General features: G+C 41.0%; 1 protein-coding gene across 1 annotated transcript in view; it reads right to left on the reverse strand.

Annotated features, from left to right (window-relative positions):
• LOC104914185 (vacuolar protein sorting-associated protein 13D-like) overlaps positions 1–13950 on the reverse strand; it is a 42103-nt gene extending 28153 nt beyond the window's left edge. Inside the window, exons 1-11 of the mRNA XM_010722927.3 lie at positions 13803–13950; positions 13441–13603; positions 13017–13125; positions 11838–12017; positions 11572–11688; positions 11079–11228; positions 10353–10502; positions 9481–9577; positions 8317–8465; positions 6989–7123; positions 6549–6716 (exon numbers count right to left, since the gene is read on the reverse strand). Of these exons, the coding sequence (XP_010721229.1) occupies positions 6549–6716; positions 6989–7123; positions 8317–8465; positions 9481–9577; positions 10353–10502; positions 11079–11228; positions 11572–11688; positions 11838–12017; positions 13017–13125; positions 13441–13603; positions 13803–13935 (1551 nt within the window). The 5' untranslated portion in view covers positions 13936–13950. The remainder of the gene's footprint in view (positions 1–6548; positions 6717–6988; positions 7124–8316; positions 8466–9480; positions 9578–10352; positions 10503–11078; positions 11229–11571; positions 11689–11837; positions 12018–13016; positions 13126–13440; positions 13604–13802) is intronic.
• Positions 13951–14056: the final 106 nt, after the last annotated feature.

A 14056-nucleotide genomic window follows, 5' to 3' on the forward strand; every position in this document is an offset into this window, starting at 1 on the left:
CAGTGACTGAGCACAGCGGGACAGATAAACTCATCTTGTAAATTCTCCAGCCCAAGTTCCTGTACTTCTATCGTGATACCTCAAGACTGATATTTAATGTATTTAACACATTTCTGTGACTTACCATGAAAATTACTTTTAGAGCAGCTTCTTTACTCACTGATAAGAACAGGCTTTTTTTAATTTTATTTTTTTTCAGTGCGTTGTTAAGAACTTTACAAACTGGATGTCAGTAAGTCAGAAGACAACACAGCTTTCCTCCTTTGTTAGTGGCCTTCCAGTACCTGAGGGCAGCCTGCAGGAAAGCTGAGGAGGGGCTTTTTATGAGGGCATGTAGCAAAAGGATGAGGGGAAATGGCTTTAAACTAGAAGAGGGTAGGTTTAGACTAGATATTAGGAAGAAATTCTTTACTGTGAGGGTGGTGAGACATGGGAACAGGTTGCCCAGTGAGGCTGTGGATGCCCCAACCTGGAGGTGCTCGAGGCCAGGCTGGGTGGGCTCTGAGCAACCTGGGCTGGTGGGAGGTGTCCCTGCCTACAGCAGGCGGTTGGAAATGGATGGTTTTAAAGGTCTCTTCCAACCCAAACCACTCTATGACTCTATGATTCCCCCTGTCTTCCACTTCGGTCAACATGCATTGTAATGGCACTAACAAAGGACTTAAAATATTTTTGAAAGAATAGTGTTTTTTCTCCTCAGACTTAAAATTCCTGCCTATCTGAAACTGCTCCACAAAATATGCTTGCCATGGCTTCTGTCCTCCTCCCAGGAAGAGAAGTGCTCAGGTGCCGAGACTGAAAGGTTTGTGGATCCAGTCACATTGGGCTTAAGGCACTTTTTCTGCTTTAATTCACAGGTTAGATGGAACACCTCCTGCAGAGGATGGTTTAGGCCAAGCCCAGGGCACACTCATAACCGGGTCAGCAGTGTGTAACGGAACTGAGAACAGATCTGACACAGCCTTAATTCAGAAACTACTAAATCAGCACAACGCTATCATCAGCCTCTCATTTTAAGAGATGCATCAACTTTGGCCCTCCCTCAATTACTGACAGCGAGACAACACCTTTTCCCACTGCACAAACATAGGTTTCTTGAGATTCCCTGTCATACAACCAAAGGAAAGGCGCTTTAATTAGCTCACATCCCCTCGTTAACTAAGTCCCTAATGCCTCCTGACAGGGCCTGCTGGCCGGCAACCCGCGGCCGCCCACAGCCGGGCGTCCCCAGCCTGGCTCCTCAGGGCCCAATGGCCGGGCCGGCAGGTGCCTGCTGGGACAGTTTTGTGTTACGGGGCTGGCGAGTGATCCCTGCGGGACTGCCGGCTGTTTTCACATCCACAGAAGGCAGTCAAAAGTCCACAGCATGAACTTGGAATGACCCCAATTGCAGAGTCACTGGCGGGTTCATCTGGAGGACAACCGCGCTTTATTAAACAACTAATACTCTTAACAGATAATCCCCCCCCCTCCCACCCTCCTCCACTTTAACTCTTGCCAAGCTTTAAGGTCTTCCTGTTTGTTTGTGTTTTGGAAACAGAATTATTTTGCCATCGCCTCCTCCTTAAAAAAAGCCCCAAACCCTCCGGATTCTGAGAACCTGAGGCAAAAACCTGAGTCCGGTTCATGGAGCTGACAGAGCACAAGGCACTGGCACTGTGGCAGACTGTCTTTAATCACCATCTTGACCCAGCCCTGCTGCTGCCTGCATACAGGGCTGTGTTTTTTGTTTGTTTTACTGTTTGTTTTTATGTATTACCTGTTCCTACCTCTGGAGGAAACCTCATGCAAGGCCATTCCCGTCGGCCTGCCACCCCTCCTGCACACCCGGATTGATAACACTGATGGCAACCATCTGTACTACAGCACACAGACCTGGAGATCTCCTCAGGACACAGAAGTATTGTCTTCTCTCCTCAGGGATGCATACCCAAGGAATTTCAAGTTTAAATCTCCATTTAACATATCACACACAACCTTCTATGTGCTCCCCATTCAAACACACAGCAGGGAGGTGTAGCCTGCCTCGTGTCAGGACTGAAGTGTGAACTTCAAACCCGCACCCCATTCTTTTCCTTCAGGTTCTAACTGTGACATGTGACACAACACACTGGCTATTTAACACCCGTAGGCTCAGACCACAATTCCTTCTGTCTATATGATAAATACGTTCATTTCTAATTTCACCAGTTTGCACCTCTAGCAACATTTCACGTATCGCAATTTGAACTCTCCTTTGTTCACTTCAAAACTGTGTTTCACTTTTTGAGAACATTCTTGGGAGCAAAGCTCTAGTCAACAACACATGGCAGTCTGAGCAGGCTCACCCACACTTTGCCTAAGATGCTCTGTACAAGAAATGCTGAATTTGGCTTCAATGATGAAGAGCCCTTCCCATGGAGAAAAAGACAGTCCTTCCAAATTCTCAGATCTGATCCTCTACCTTTCACTTCTCCCCAAATCTCTTTCAGAAGATAATGATACCAGATGTTCCGCACAGAAGAGGTGGCACTCTCCATGGCTTTTGATTGTTGTGATTCGGCCATAAATCCTGCTGTCTTTTGGAACAGTTGGGAAATGGGTAAAAGGCCTCATCCATAAAACAGCCCCAGAACTGAAAGTTTCTGCCTGGGAATTACATTTACTTTCCATCATAGATTCTCACAATTCACACATCTTCATTCAGATTCTCACTGCTTAGCATTTGAATCTCTGCTACAGTCTTAGACTGAAACGCAGGTTGAACTGAAGCTGAGCAGCAGTGCCACCTGGATGTGTTACCTGGACAATACTGGGGCAAATGGGAGGAGAACCACCTTAATCTGAAATGAATCAGAACAAAAAAAAAGGGCACTAAAACCAATCAAACAAGAAAACACACCCAATGTTACCTTGAAGCTGAACCACCCACGACCGTGGCTACTAAATACCACCATCTCAATATCCAGACTACTCTTGTAAAGGACAACCATCAGCTTTCCCAGAGTAAAACTCAAAATCCATGAAGTTAACCAAAAAGACAACATACGCTTCACAGGACAGCCATGCACCTGCTTGAACGGGCCCAGAGGTAGAACAGGTTGTCCAGAGAGGTGCCCAAGGCTGGAGGTGCCCACAGCTGGGCTGGATGGGGTCTGGAACTGCTGGGGTCACCAGTTCAGACAGTAACACTGTGTTCAGTATTCCATTCTGACTGAAACACCTCAGAAACAGGAACAGCTTAGGATTTAGAACCATCATGCCTGAAGGGGAAATGAAGTGTGAATGCCAAGAATTCAGGACATTTCTACGCATATGGCAACTATAGAAGGCTTCATTCAGAGGGAATGAAATTCCCTCAGGTGTCTATATTTAGGATCAAAGAACTTTTTAAAATACAGAACTCAGAGTCTCCAAGGGATAAAATCTACAAAACTCTCTATAGTGAACTTTACTTAACCTAAGGTTTTGTGCCAACTTAAATACACTGCAGCTCTTCACTTGAAAGAAGGCATTACCCACTGTGTGCTCTGAAATGCATGGAAAAGCCATTACAGGGGTAAGCAACAGAACTATAAAATACAAAAGCAATAAAATGACAAAACCAGATACAACCCAAACAGCTTACTTTTCAATTCAGTCAAGCAGTGTTAGGTTTAAAGCGATGACTACAGTATTTAGGTTTAGTTTCCATTCACATCTTAAAATCCAGTACAGAGTTTTACTGAAGACACTTTGAAGTCAGGTACCCAGAACAACCACCACGGAGATCTCTCTCACAAGCAGGAGGGAGGCTGGGCTATCTGCTTACATCAGTTACCAGCCACACTGGATGAGCTGCAGAAGATGAGGACCTCTATGGCACAGCTGAGCCAGGTGGAAATGTCTGTGGCGAAAATGCATTTTAATGACCATTTCTCTATAGACAGCACCAAGGGAGCAAGGTGAAATGGATCTATTGCTTCAGTGGTGTTTTTCTTCAGTAATAGGAATTATTTTCCCCTCTATCTTGTTCCTTAACATAACATGATCACAAGGCATGCTAATGGTAGAGTGGGAAGCCATGCTCTACTTAGTGCCACACACATATATGGTGTCATCAGCTGCATTTGTATTGCATGGAGACGATTGTGAAACCTTAGGCAGATTTAGATGCCTATGAGCAGCAGAAGACACACAGAAGAAATCATCCTGATTATTTGAGCCTTCTTTATGACCATCTTCCATGCAGCAAAGGTAATACTGGAAGGAGGACTAAGTGAAGAAAGAATAAAAATATAATCAATATTTTTAGAAGGCAACAGCATGAGCCTTGCATCTCAGACACTTTGGAAGTATGAAGGAAAGAGAAAAAAAAATACCTGTCAAGACAAATAAACAGTCCATGGGGTGATTTTCAAAGGTATAAATGGGAAGCAGGCATTCAGATTCTGGTGAATTTCGAGAGGAGTTCAGCATCCAACCACCCCTCTGCCTTTGAAAACGTTCTTTCAGAAACCCCTTGGTTACAAATGACTGCAAAGTTCAAAGAGTGACCTTGCCCTTGTGGGAAACGTAGGAAGGCTCGTGCCTTTTAAAAAAAGATTTATGAGTCCGTTGCTGCAGATGTGATTGCAGTGAGGAAACAACCCTTTATAGAAAGGAAACTCTAAAGAAACATTCTCTATTGGGTGGAGTGGATGGGTCACAAGAGATGAGAGCTGTGAGGAGGAAGCATGGACACGAGCATTGGCACAGATGGATGCTGCCTTACAGAAGCTCAGTGAGGATTCTACCCAACGGCGTGGATAAGCTGCATCTGCAGTGCTGACACTAACAACACATGCACTTTGAGATGCCTTAACCACATGCTTAAAGTGCCCTGTAGTGGATCTCAAAAGAGGTGGGAATGGGATTAAGATGGGAGTGTTGGCGACACAGTATTTTAAGTCACTGTAAAGGTTCTAATAAGGCAATGCAGGGAACGAAGCAATTGTTTTAGAGAACGTTTATATCATCTTCCTCACAGTTCAGCTGTCTGTGCTCACAGCCACGCACCTGGTGATGGATGGGGGATCTCTATGGCAGTTCAGCCAGGTCTGAAAATATCCCTCTGGAGTTGTGTGTGATTATGTAAATACTACCTCTTGCCCTTTTAAACTTCTGAATTACCTTTTCCTACCAATGCAGGAAAAAGAAGTGCAAATAAGATTCACATGTACAAGTAAGGCTGTGAAAGGACAATTAATCTTATCCCTATTCAAGAGAAGGGAAGAAAGAATGAGAGACTCTTATCATCAGTTACCCCCATTTGGGAATTTTGGAAGGACATTTTACTTTGTCCACCAGTTTCCTCGAATATAATTTTCATTAAAACACCTTCAGAAATTACAGCAGTATCAGGAAAGCTGGACTGTACAAGCCAAGAGGCACACATGCACAGCTTCCAGTGTGCCAGGGTAACACCAAGAGGTTTCCTTCCATGTTTCAGCTGTTACCAGACCATCCTCCCAACCAATCTCTCTTTTCTCCATTATCATGTCCACAAAATACCTCTGGAAAACACAAGGTTTTCCGTAACTGTTGTGTACTGTATGGTACCCATTGCTGGGAAAGGCAGATTTTGAGTGCCAGTTTCATCTGGCTGTATCAACCACTGCATGCTTTAATGCTACCTACCTGCAAATACACCAAAGTCCCACTAATCAGCTAGTACAACTCACTATCAGAGAAAGCACCTTTAATCTCTCCTGACCAAATTTGATTTAGGTCTCCTTGCCACATCTCCCTCACGACACCGTCCTTCTCCTTACACACAGACTTCCCATGTTTAGGAACTACAATACCATGGAAATGACATTTAATAATAAGCCCTCAAGTCAAGAAGACATTATTCCAGTGCTACCCACCAACAGAAGTTTGTTTGCTCAGTATCAAGCACCATACAGACCATGACCAAAATCATTTCCTATTTTTGGCTGCTGTGTTCTCTTAGGCAACAAAGCAGTTATTTTCAATTAATAACACTGATAGAATAGTGCTCTCTCAGTCATTATCTGGAGGGACAAAAGAATGTTCACTGTGCACCGATCCTGGCATTAAGCTAAAGGCATAGCAATCTCTTACTTTGTAGCTGTGTGGCACATCAAAAGAAAAATAACTGAAGTGTTTGCAGAACTATTCATTTTTGCCTCAGTTGAATCAGCTCCCAAAAATAAAATCAACAATTCTCCTGGTCTACTGAGTAACGCTTTAAGTACTCCAATTCCCATAGAGCTTTAGTTTGGGTAACCAGTGTAATACATCTCTGTTCATGTGCACACAGGAGATGATGCCCCTGAACCAGAGACCTGAAATGTTGTTAATTACTGCATTCAATCTGAAAAACAAATGGACATCCATAACATGGCACACTGCTTCTTGCAGGGTTACCAGCACTCTGAAACACACGTGTAAGCATTCCAAAAGAGCAACATTCCAAATGCAACTTTTTACAGAACAGGACTGAAAGCAATTCTATTTGAAGACGGTCAATAATTCTATTCTACTTGTTCCCTACTTTTAGCAAACTTTACTATGGTAATTATTACCTTTGCAGCTGAATTGGATACTCCATGTGTGACATTTCTTATGAGACCACCAACATTGCCATACTTTATAAGTCCAGTAACGCCTTCTGAAACATCATTCAATAGACCCATAGGGTTGCCCAGGAAATCCACAGAACCTAGAATCCTTGCTGCCTGACTAAGCAGCTCCTGTAAAAGCAACAGAAAGGTTGAAATATTCTCATGGTAACACCAGCAAAGTCAATTAAAAATGGAGGAATGCTCTAAAATAACACACAAGTATCAGTAAGAACAAGAACAGCTTCATCTTAAAGTGTGGTGTCTACATTATCATGGTATTTTCCTGCATGCCCAAACAAGTAACACTCTTCATAACCAAGAGTTCCCCCAACCCTCACTAGAGAACTCATCCATCAGGAGAACTTCAGCCTTCCCCACACCGAAATCCAAATGACACTTACCTCTTGGAAATGTTTCAGAATGTCATTAATGATAAATTCCTGAGTTTCATATGGATGGACCCTAGTGAAAGGATCCAGATTAATCACAGCATCTTCAAATCGGATTAGAGGAAATCCCAGCGTGCTTTTCAATGCCTAATTAAATAAAAGATATTGCTATTTAATTTTTTCCCCTCTACTTCTCATTCACAGCACTCAAACGAATTAACCTTTAAAACGGTTACAAGCCAAAAGCTTATCTGCTAGAGTAGTTTACCACTGCCATATAGATGCTTTGATTCAGAGGGCAATCACTCTACAAACCTTTTACTTGCAAAATATGAACAAATTAACAAACATTCATTCAGTAATTAGACAGTGGTTAAACACCTCTCAAGATGTAGGCAGCCTCCTACACTTGACATTCATATTCAAAACAAAATGTGTTGAAGGCTCCATGTTTAGCACTTCTCTTTAACTGTTCTAATGGTCAATTAAACTACACCCTCTATGATATGCATTGAAGACAAAACTGGATGTTTTCCACCTTGCTGAAGTTCTATGAATGGATTAATTGTCAGGATGAGCTGGAATAGCAATCTTAACTTCCTGCAAGATTAAGGCCTGTTTCATGACTTGGTGTACCCAGATCTTCAACCAGCCTTTGCAGTTATCATCAAGGAAGAAAATGAAGACAGTAATTAGCCCATGGGCCATCAGTATCCTGAAAAGTCTGCATATTGGGTGGTTGGACTAGATCCTTAAAGGTCCTTCCCAACTATTCTGTTCTAGATTGCTTTAGTTCAGCTCTTTATAACAACATGTGCACAGTCACCAACATCAGGAAATCTGAAGAAGGCAAGAAGCCTGATACTTGTGCTGTGTTTTCCTACAGTAGCCACCAAATCATGCTCAATAGTAACATGAGTTTTTCTGCCATCTGCAGGTAATTAAGGTAAATTACAGTCCGATTTACATTTCCAAGAAGGGACCTATTTATTTTTTTTAGTAAATGGATGACTAACTGGAGTAGCCCTCATTATTCACTTCGGTAGGAAGTAATTTCCTGTTTAACTATCAGATATTACATAAGGCAACTTTGTTAACAGTGGTCTCTAATAAAAATAATCTGTCTACCTCCACATTAGCAGACTGCCACGTCCACGCCTTCCAGAAACATTAGAGGTAGTCAGAAAAACCTCTACAAAGGTTCTACTGTGATTGTTCTCTCCCTCCTCCCCTGAACTCTCCTGTGCCACAGAACTGAATGAACACCTTCTGTGACAGTTAACATACAGAACACAGGATCTCCTTGTTGGGAAGCACATTCTCTGAGTGCTCTGCCTTACCTTGAGATCCAAAGGTAGCTTGTTGGAAGTGAAGACACTCAACTTGATTTGAGGCACGCTGATTTTTAGATTTTCAAAGTAGTATCGCTTTTGTCCTCCACCTTTTTCAACCACCTTCTCATGGAGGTTTTCATCATACTTTTCAACTTCTACACCCAGACAAAACACAGGAATTAGAATAGATTGAATATATATGCAATTATGGAAGCATACTCTGTAAGGAGTTACAGGTTTCTCTATGTAAATAAAAACAACGTGCAATTGTTAGGGTAGTCAGCAAAATTACTCATACCTTACGACACAAACTTGACCTCTGAGGTTTAAGAATTCTTTTCCTATCCACCTGCATCTCTAAAGCCTGAATGTATTTGTAGTTAGATAAAATTAAAGTCACCCAAATGCACGGTTTAAGCTTCTAATCTTGCTTTGAATGTGTCTGTCATCATATAGAAGCAAAGTGATACAAACTATGCACTGTTTCCTTCCTACTGCACAGTCATGACCTTACAGCATTTTCCTCTCTGTTTTCTTTATCCTTCCTTATTTGACCAATTATCAGTATGTTGTACAAAACAAGCAACGTTGATACTTTCAATCATCAGTACTGAACAGAGAAAACACCCATAGAGAAGACATTGAACAGGCTGGACAAATGAACACGTGGAACATAAATGACAAAAAAGATACTGTTTGAATCTTGGATGACATCAGTATGAGCAGATAAACCACAAAGACTGTACAGAAAGTAAGCAAACAAACAGAAAAAGAAAAGGCATTGGAGTAAACTTAAACAAAGGACAGACTGGTAAACAGTGTAAGAGTGGAATTCAGTATCTTTATTTTTTGTTCTTCACTACAAAGCTAAGTCTTTAAGTTAGATCAACCCAGCTACATAAGCTTAAAACGAACACTAAACTCCTTCCCATAGAGGTATGGCTTAGCCACTGCACACTGGACAATGCCAGTTACCTGGATCATTGCCTGTACACTGAAATAAGCACAGCATACACAAACAGCTTGGAGACATAAGCTTTCCAGCTCTGTCCAGCAGTGCGAGTCTCCAAGCAGCTAAGAGCTCACCAGGAATTCTGAACTTCATTCATATGCAAAGATCATAACAGCTACGCATACTGTAAAAGCAGTGCTGGTAATTTCATGCCATACCTGATTCAGACTGAGCATAGCCAAAGAAACTCAACAGCTTCAGAAGCAGCTTCTCCTCAATTTGAACTGTGAACTTTCGAGCAGTGATCATCAGATGCTAAAAAGATAAACAAGTCTCAGTTTACAGTATTAGCACTTGAAGTACAATCTGTGCAAGCCACTGAATAGGACAATATGTTCTATTTAACAGAGTATTTTCATTGGAATGGAACTGTATTAATATCCCCATCTTCAAAAATATCTTTGGTAGCTTCCTTCACTTGAATTCACCTACAACTGCAAGTGGTTGGATTTTTTTGTTGTTGAAATGTACCGTGCTTTGTTACCCAATACCAACACTTCAGAATGTGATGCTGAACTGGATTCCAACAGTGAAACCAGCTGGTTTTCAAGCGTGTCAAAATACACACTTGGAGATTCCAAGTGGTTTTGATAACCACATATTTTGCCCTCACAAAACTCCAGTTGGTTGGTAAAATCCCCAACAACATTAATTGCTGCAGTACAGAAAACAGAGTTTATGCTGCAAGATGACATCTAACCAGGGAGATGTCATCACCTTGTGTACAAGTCATCAAAAATATGGCACAGATACTTGGCTTCACTACACAATACCTAGCAATTCTGAAGAGGGTAACTGGCTTGAGAAATAAAGTGATGGACGTTTACAAACAGTGATCTCACTAATCTTTGCTTATTTTTTTAAATCCTGTTCATCACTGTACTGCAGCTTCAAACACTATGAATATGGACTGAGTGCTTCAGACCTCATTCAACAAATGAGTTCACTCAGATTGCTAGTAAAAATTAAGAACAGGTGAATCATTTAACCAGACTGAAATAGGCATGGCATAACAAAGTCTGTGGTTTACCTTGTATATATCAGTCAGTGCACTCTTACTGGGAAATTTCATGGCATTCACTTGCACTGCAGGAGCAGTCTCCAGGGGCTCATTTTCACTCATCCGAGGTGTCAGGAAGAGCATAAAAGGCTGCGTGGTGCCAATGAGCTGGTTGTCCACCTACAGCATGGAAAAGATAGGCAAGAAAATAAGAATAAGTGACAACAAGCAGCAAAACCAAGCTTCTTTAACTCAGGAGTATCCACTTATTATTGAGTCTACAAAAGCACATACACTCCTTGAAGGAAATCTTGCACAATGAGAACAGAGTGACTCAGAAGAAGGTATCACTGTGCTCAGTTTAATTTGCTCATTCTGAATTTGAGAGATTGAACTGCAAACAAAGGCAAAACTTTGAAGTCAGAATCAAAATCTGCTTGGAAACCAAACAGTTAATAGGTTTCTGTGCCTCATACTGTGATACTCAGCATCAGGACTCCTGTTTTCAATGGATGATTTTTCATTACAAAGTATCAAAACAAAAAATCTAACTTACCAAACAATTAGAAATTAATAACATGGAGCAAAATACATCATCATATAAACTATCACTAAGTAGAGGACAATGAAAGATCAAAACTGACGCTAAGGGAAGCTTCTGATGTTAAGGAGTTGAAATCTCATTAAGAGCTCCAAACACTTCCCAGCATTCCAGAAGACCCACAAACAATATATTTGTTTCATAACAACAAATACCTGCACATCCTGCACGCTGAGCTCTAGCACCTGACTCGTTGACATCTGCGTGTAGTGAACATTAATTCTTGTGAGGCTTGCAAATATTAGCTCTTCAGGGACTTTGTTGACTAGTGACAATCCTATTCCACCTTCCAGTTTCACAAGCACCTGCAAAAAGAGTATTAGGAGAAGGAAAAAAACCTTGAAAAAACCCTTGTGGTACAGAATATATACTTTGAAGAAGTTTTATTTTAGACTTATGTCCTGAGCTGCTGAACAGATCATTAATGATTAATTCTTAAAGAGATCACAGACTTACAAACCCAGCATTTAAGAATAAGGAGTTTTAGCAGGAAAATGCACACGTTCATAGCAAGAGGTTCACATGGGCAAAAGGGAACGACAGAGAGAAAATGAACCAGAACAAAACCTCACCACACAACTTCGAAGAAATAGAAAAATAAGAGGAAAAAAAAAAAAGAATAGAAAGATACAAATTGTAGTATCTTACTTCTAATTCTTGCTCCACGTTTGGATTTTTTAATTTGCGTAGATCTTGCTCTGTAATTGGAAATTCATCTCCTCCACCGGATAAACGATCATTCCTGCGCTGGTTAAAATCTGTTATCTAATAAAAAACAAAGCAGATTACTACTATGATCATTTTCCTATTCATAAATAATAGCTATTTCTAAGAATTTAGAGATGCAAGGCATAAAAGCACTTCAAGTACAAGCAAATAATAAAACTAGATTCAGGTTAACGAAGGACTCTCACCTGAAGAACTTGAGTTGGCCCATCTGGGACGACTCGAACAGCCAGCACTCCTGAGCCCGGCCTCATCTTCTGGTTTATGAACTGCTGTTCTGGTGGAACTGACCCCAAAAGCTCAATAGAAGTGTCCGGACCAAGAACAACTTCTGCTCCATCACGGAGACCTAATATTCCTCCCTTTGCCTGGATAATGAAACAGAAAAAAAAAAACACCAAAAACGTGTGAGAGGTAGAACTTCAGATAACTGTTCATATACATTAATTTAAAGCGTGTTTTACTTCTCCATCTACAGAGGAGTAGTCTGAAACTCAGTCCCAGGTGAGGGAGTGAGGGAAATGACAAATTTCTTGCTCTTCAGAGAAACAACCCAGCAGTAATACTACTCAATATTACTACAGCTTCTGGTAACTTGCCTTTAATCAGCTTGACAGCTAGAAGAAATAGCCACAATCACAATCTCTCTTCATGTTCAGACACTGAAGCTATCAGATCATGATCCAACAATGGAAGTCCCTACTGAAATCATACCCTACACAACAGATAACTTGAAGTTGAAAGGTGAACTGTGGATTACAGGTAAGGTGGGAATTTAAATCCTCGTGGTGTTGGCACCTTAATGCAGCAATGCAGGGCTTCTGGGCTGCTGCAAACTGAGAAGTAACTTGCTATGGTGCATTAATTTGATCACAAAATTATCAATGCAATATCCAGAAATAATATATTTTATTTACTGCAAACGTAGTTTGCTGTCTCAACAATATGTAGCATAATTTAACTTCTGCTCGTAAGCAAAAAATGGCTGAAGTAACTAAAAGTAGCAAAACTCTTTAACAAAATCTGACTCTAACCAGTGGTACTGGCTGACACTGCAGCATTTTCAAATTGGCTCTTTGAGAATATTGAGACTCTATTTATCATTATACTGATAACTTTCAACAATCATACACTATTATTTCTCTAATTACTTACTTGCAAATTAATAAAGCAAGATTTAATTATTTGTAATTTATAAGAACTTTTGAACTACTGTTTAAAACATATGAGCTGTTGTGCAGGTCTGGTCACCTCTATAATCCAAACTTTGGGCTCAGAACTCTGACTTCTCTTCAATAGCAAGCTCAAATTCCTGTTATCTGTAAGAGAAAGAGCCAAAACAAGTTCAAAGTACAAGCAGTACTGACCTGGACAACCAGCCCATGAATACCACAGGTCAACTTCCCATCACGAAAACTCCACGTCTGGGTGGTGCTGCGCCGCCGATCAGGCTTCCTCAACATGAGGGGCTCATATCTGCAGTGAAAGCACAACAAACCCACACTTAGAATCATCCTAACTTCCTGGTTTTGCTCCTGTGTTCTCTTCATTTCCCTAATCTCACTTCTCGAGTGTTTTAACAAAAAGCTGCTGGAAAAAAATATTAATTACGCCTTGATTTTTGAAAAATATTGATTATCTTAAAGTGACTGTGAAGTCTGTTCCTGATACCAGATAAAATTCAGCTCATACAGGCCTTCACAATAACTCCTTTCCTTATTCAGAAGACATCAGGTAAAGCACACTTTCAGGGACATTGTACAGTCTCACTACAAACTGTATTTGTAATACCTGTTATCTGTGACGGCTGCCAGACCAGCAATATCTAAAATCATACAAGACTCCACAGACCGAGGAGAAGGTTTATGAGGGTTATGAGGAACAGAGGAGCCTTCGTGGCAAAGCATTCCTGTGCCAGTCATCCTCCAAAGCTGGGATCGTTTTCCTGGCTCCTGTTGCAAAATAATTCAAGATTTCAATGAGTACAGCAATACAGAGCAAATACTACTGCTGTTTTCCTATCAAATGCTATAAATTATAACTAGCCTTGCAAGGTACCATGATTACATTTTCTTTTTTCCTTCTACCAGCATCTGATTTTATTTCGTCACAGAGCAATAGCATTTCAATAAAATCAAGCATGTCTTGGTACCTTTTTTTCAGGATAACTCGTTGTGTCTTTGGAGAAACATCAAGGACAAGCTCTGCATATGCAGCATCCCTGTTTGAAGCAACAGGTCTTACACTAGTCTCCTGTAAACTAGAACACCAAAAAATCATCAGCATGTTGAATTAGAGCAACTGTGGCTTCTGTAGAACAAGACAAGGACATAAAAAATCAGGCAAGATGTACAGAATCACAGAATGGCCAGGGTTGGAAAGGACCTCAAGGATCATGAAGCTCCAA

This window comes from Meleagris gallopavo, chromosome 23 (assembly GCF_000146605.3).
Source record: "Meleagris gallopavo isolate NT-WF06-2002-E0010 breed Aviagen turkey brand Nicholas breeding stock chromosome 23, Turkey_5.1, whole genome shotgun sequence".
Classification (NCBI taxonomy): Eukaryota; Metazoa; Chordata; class Aves; order Galliformes; family Phasianidae; genus Meleagris; species Meleagris gallopavo.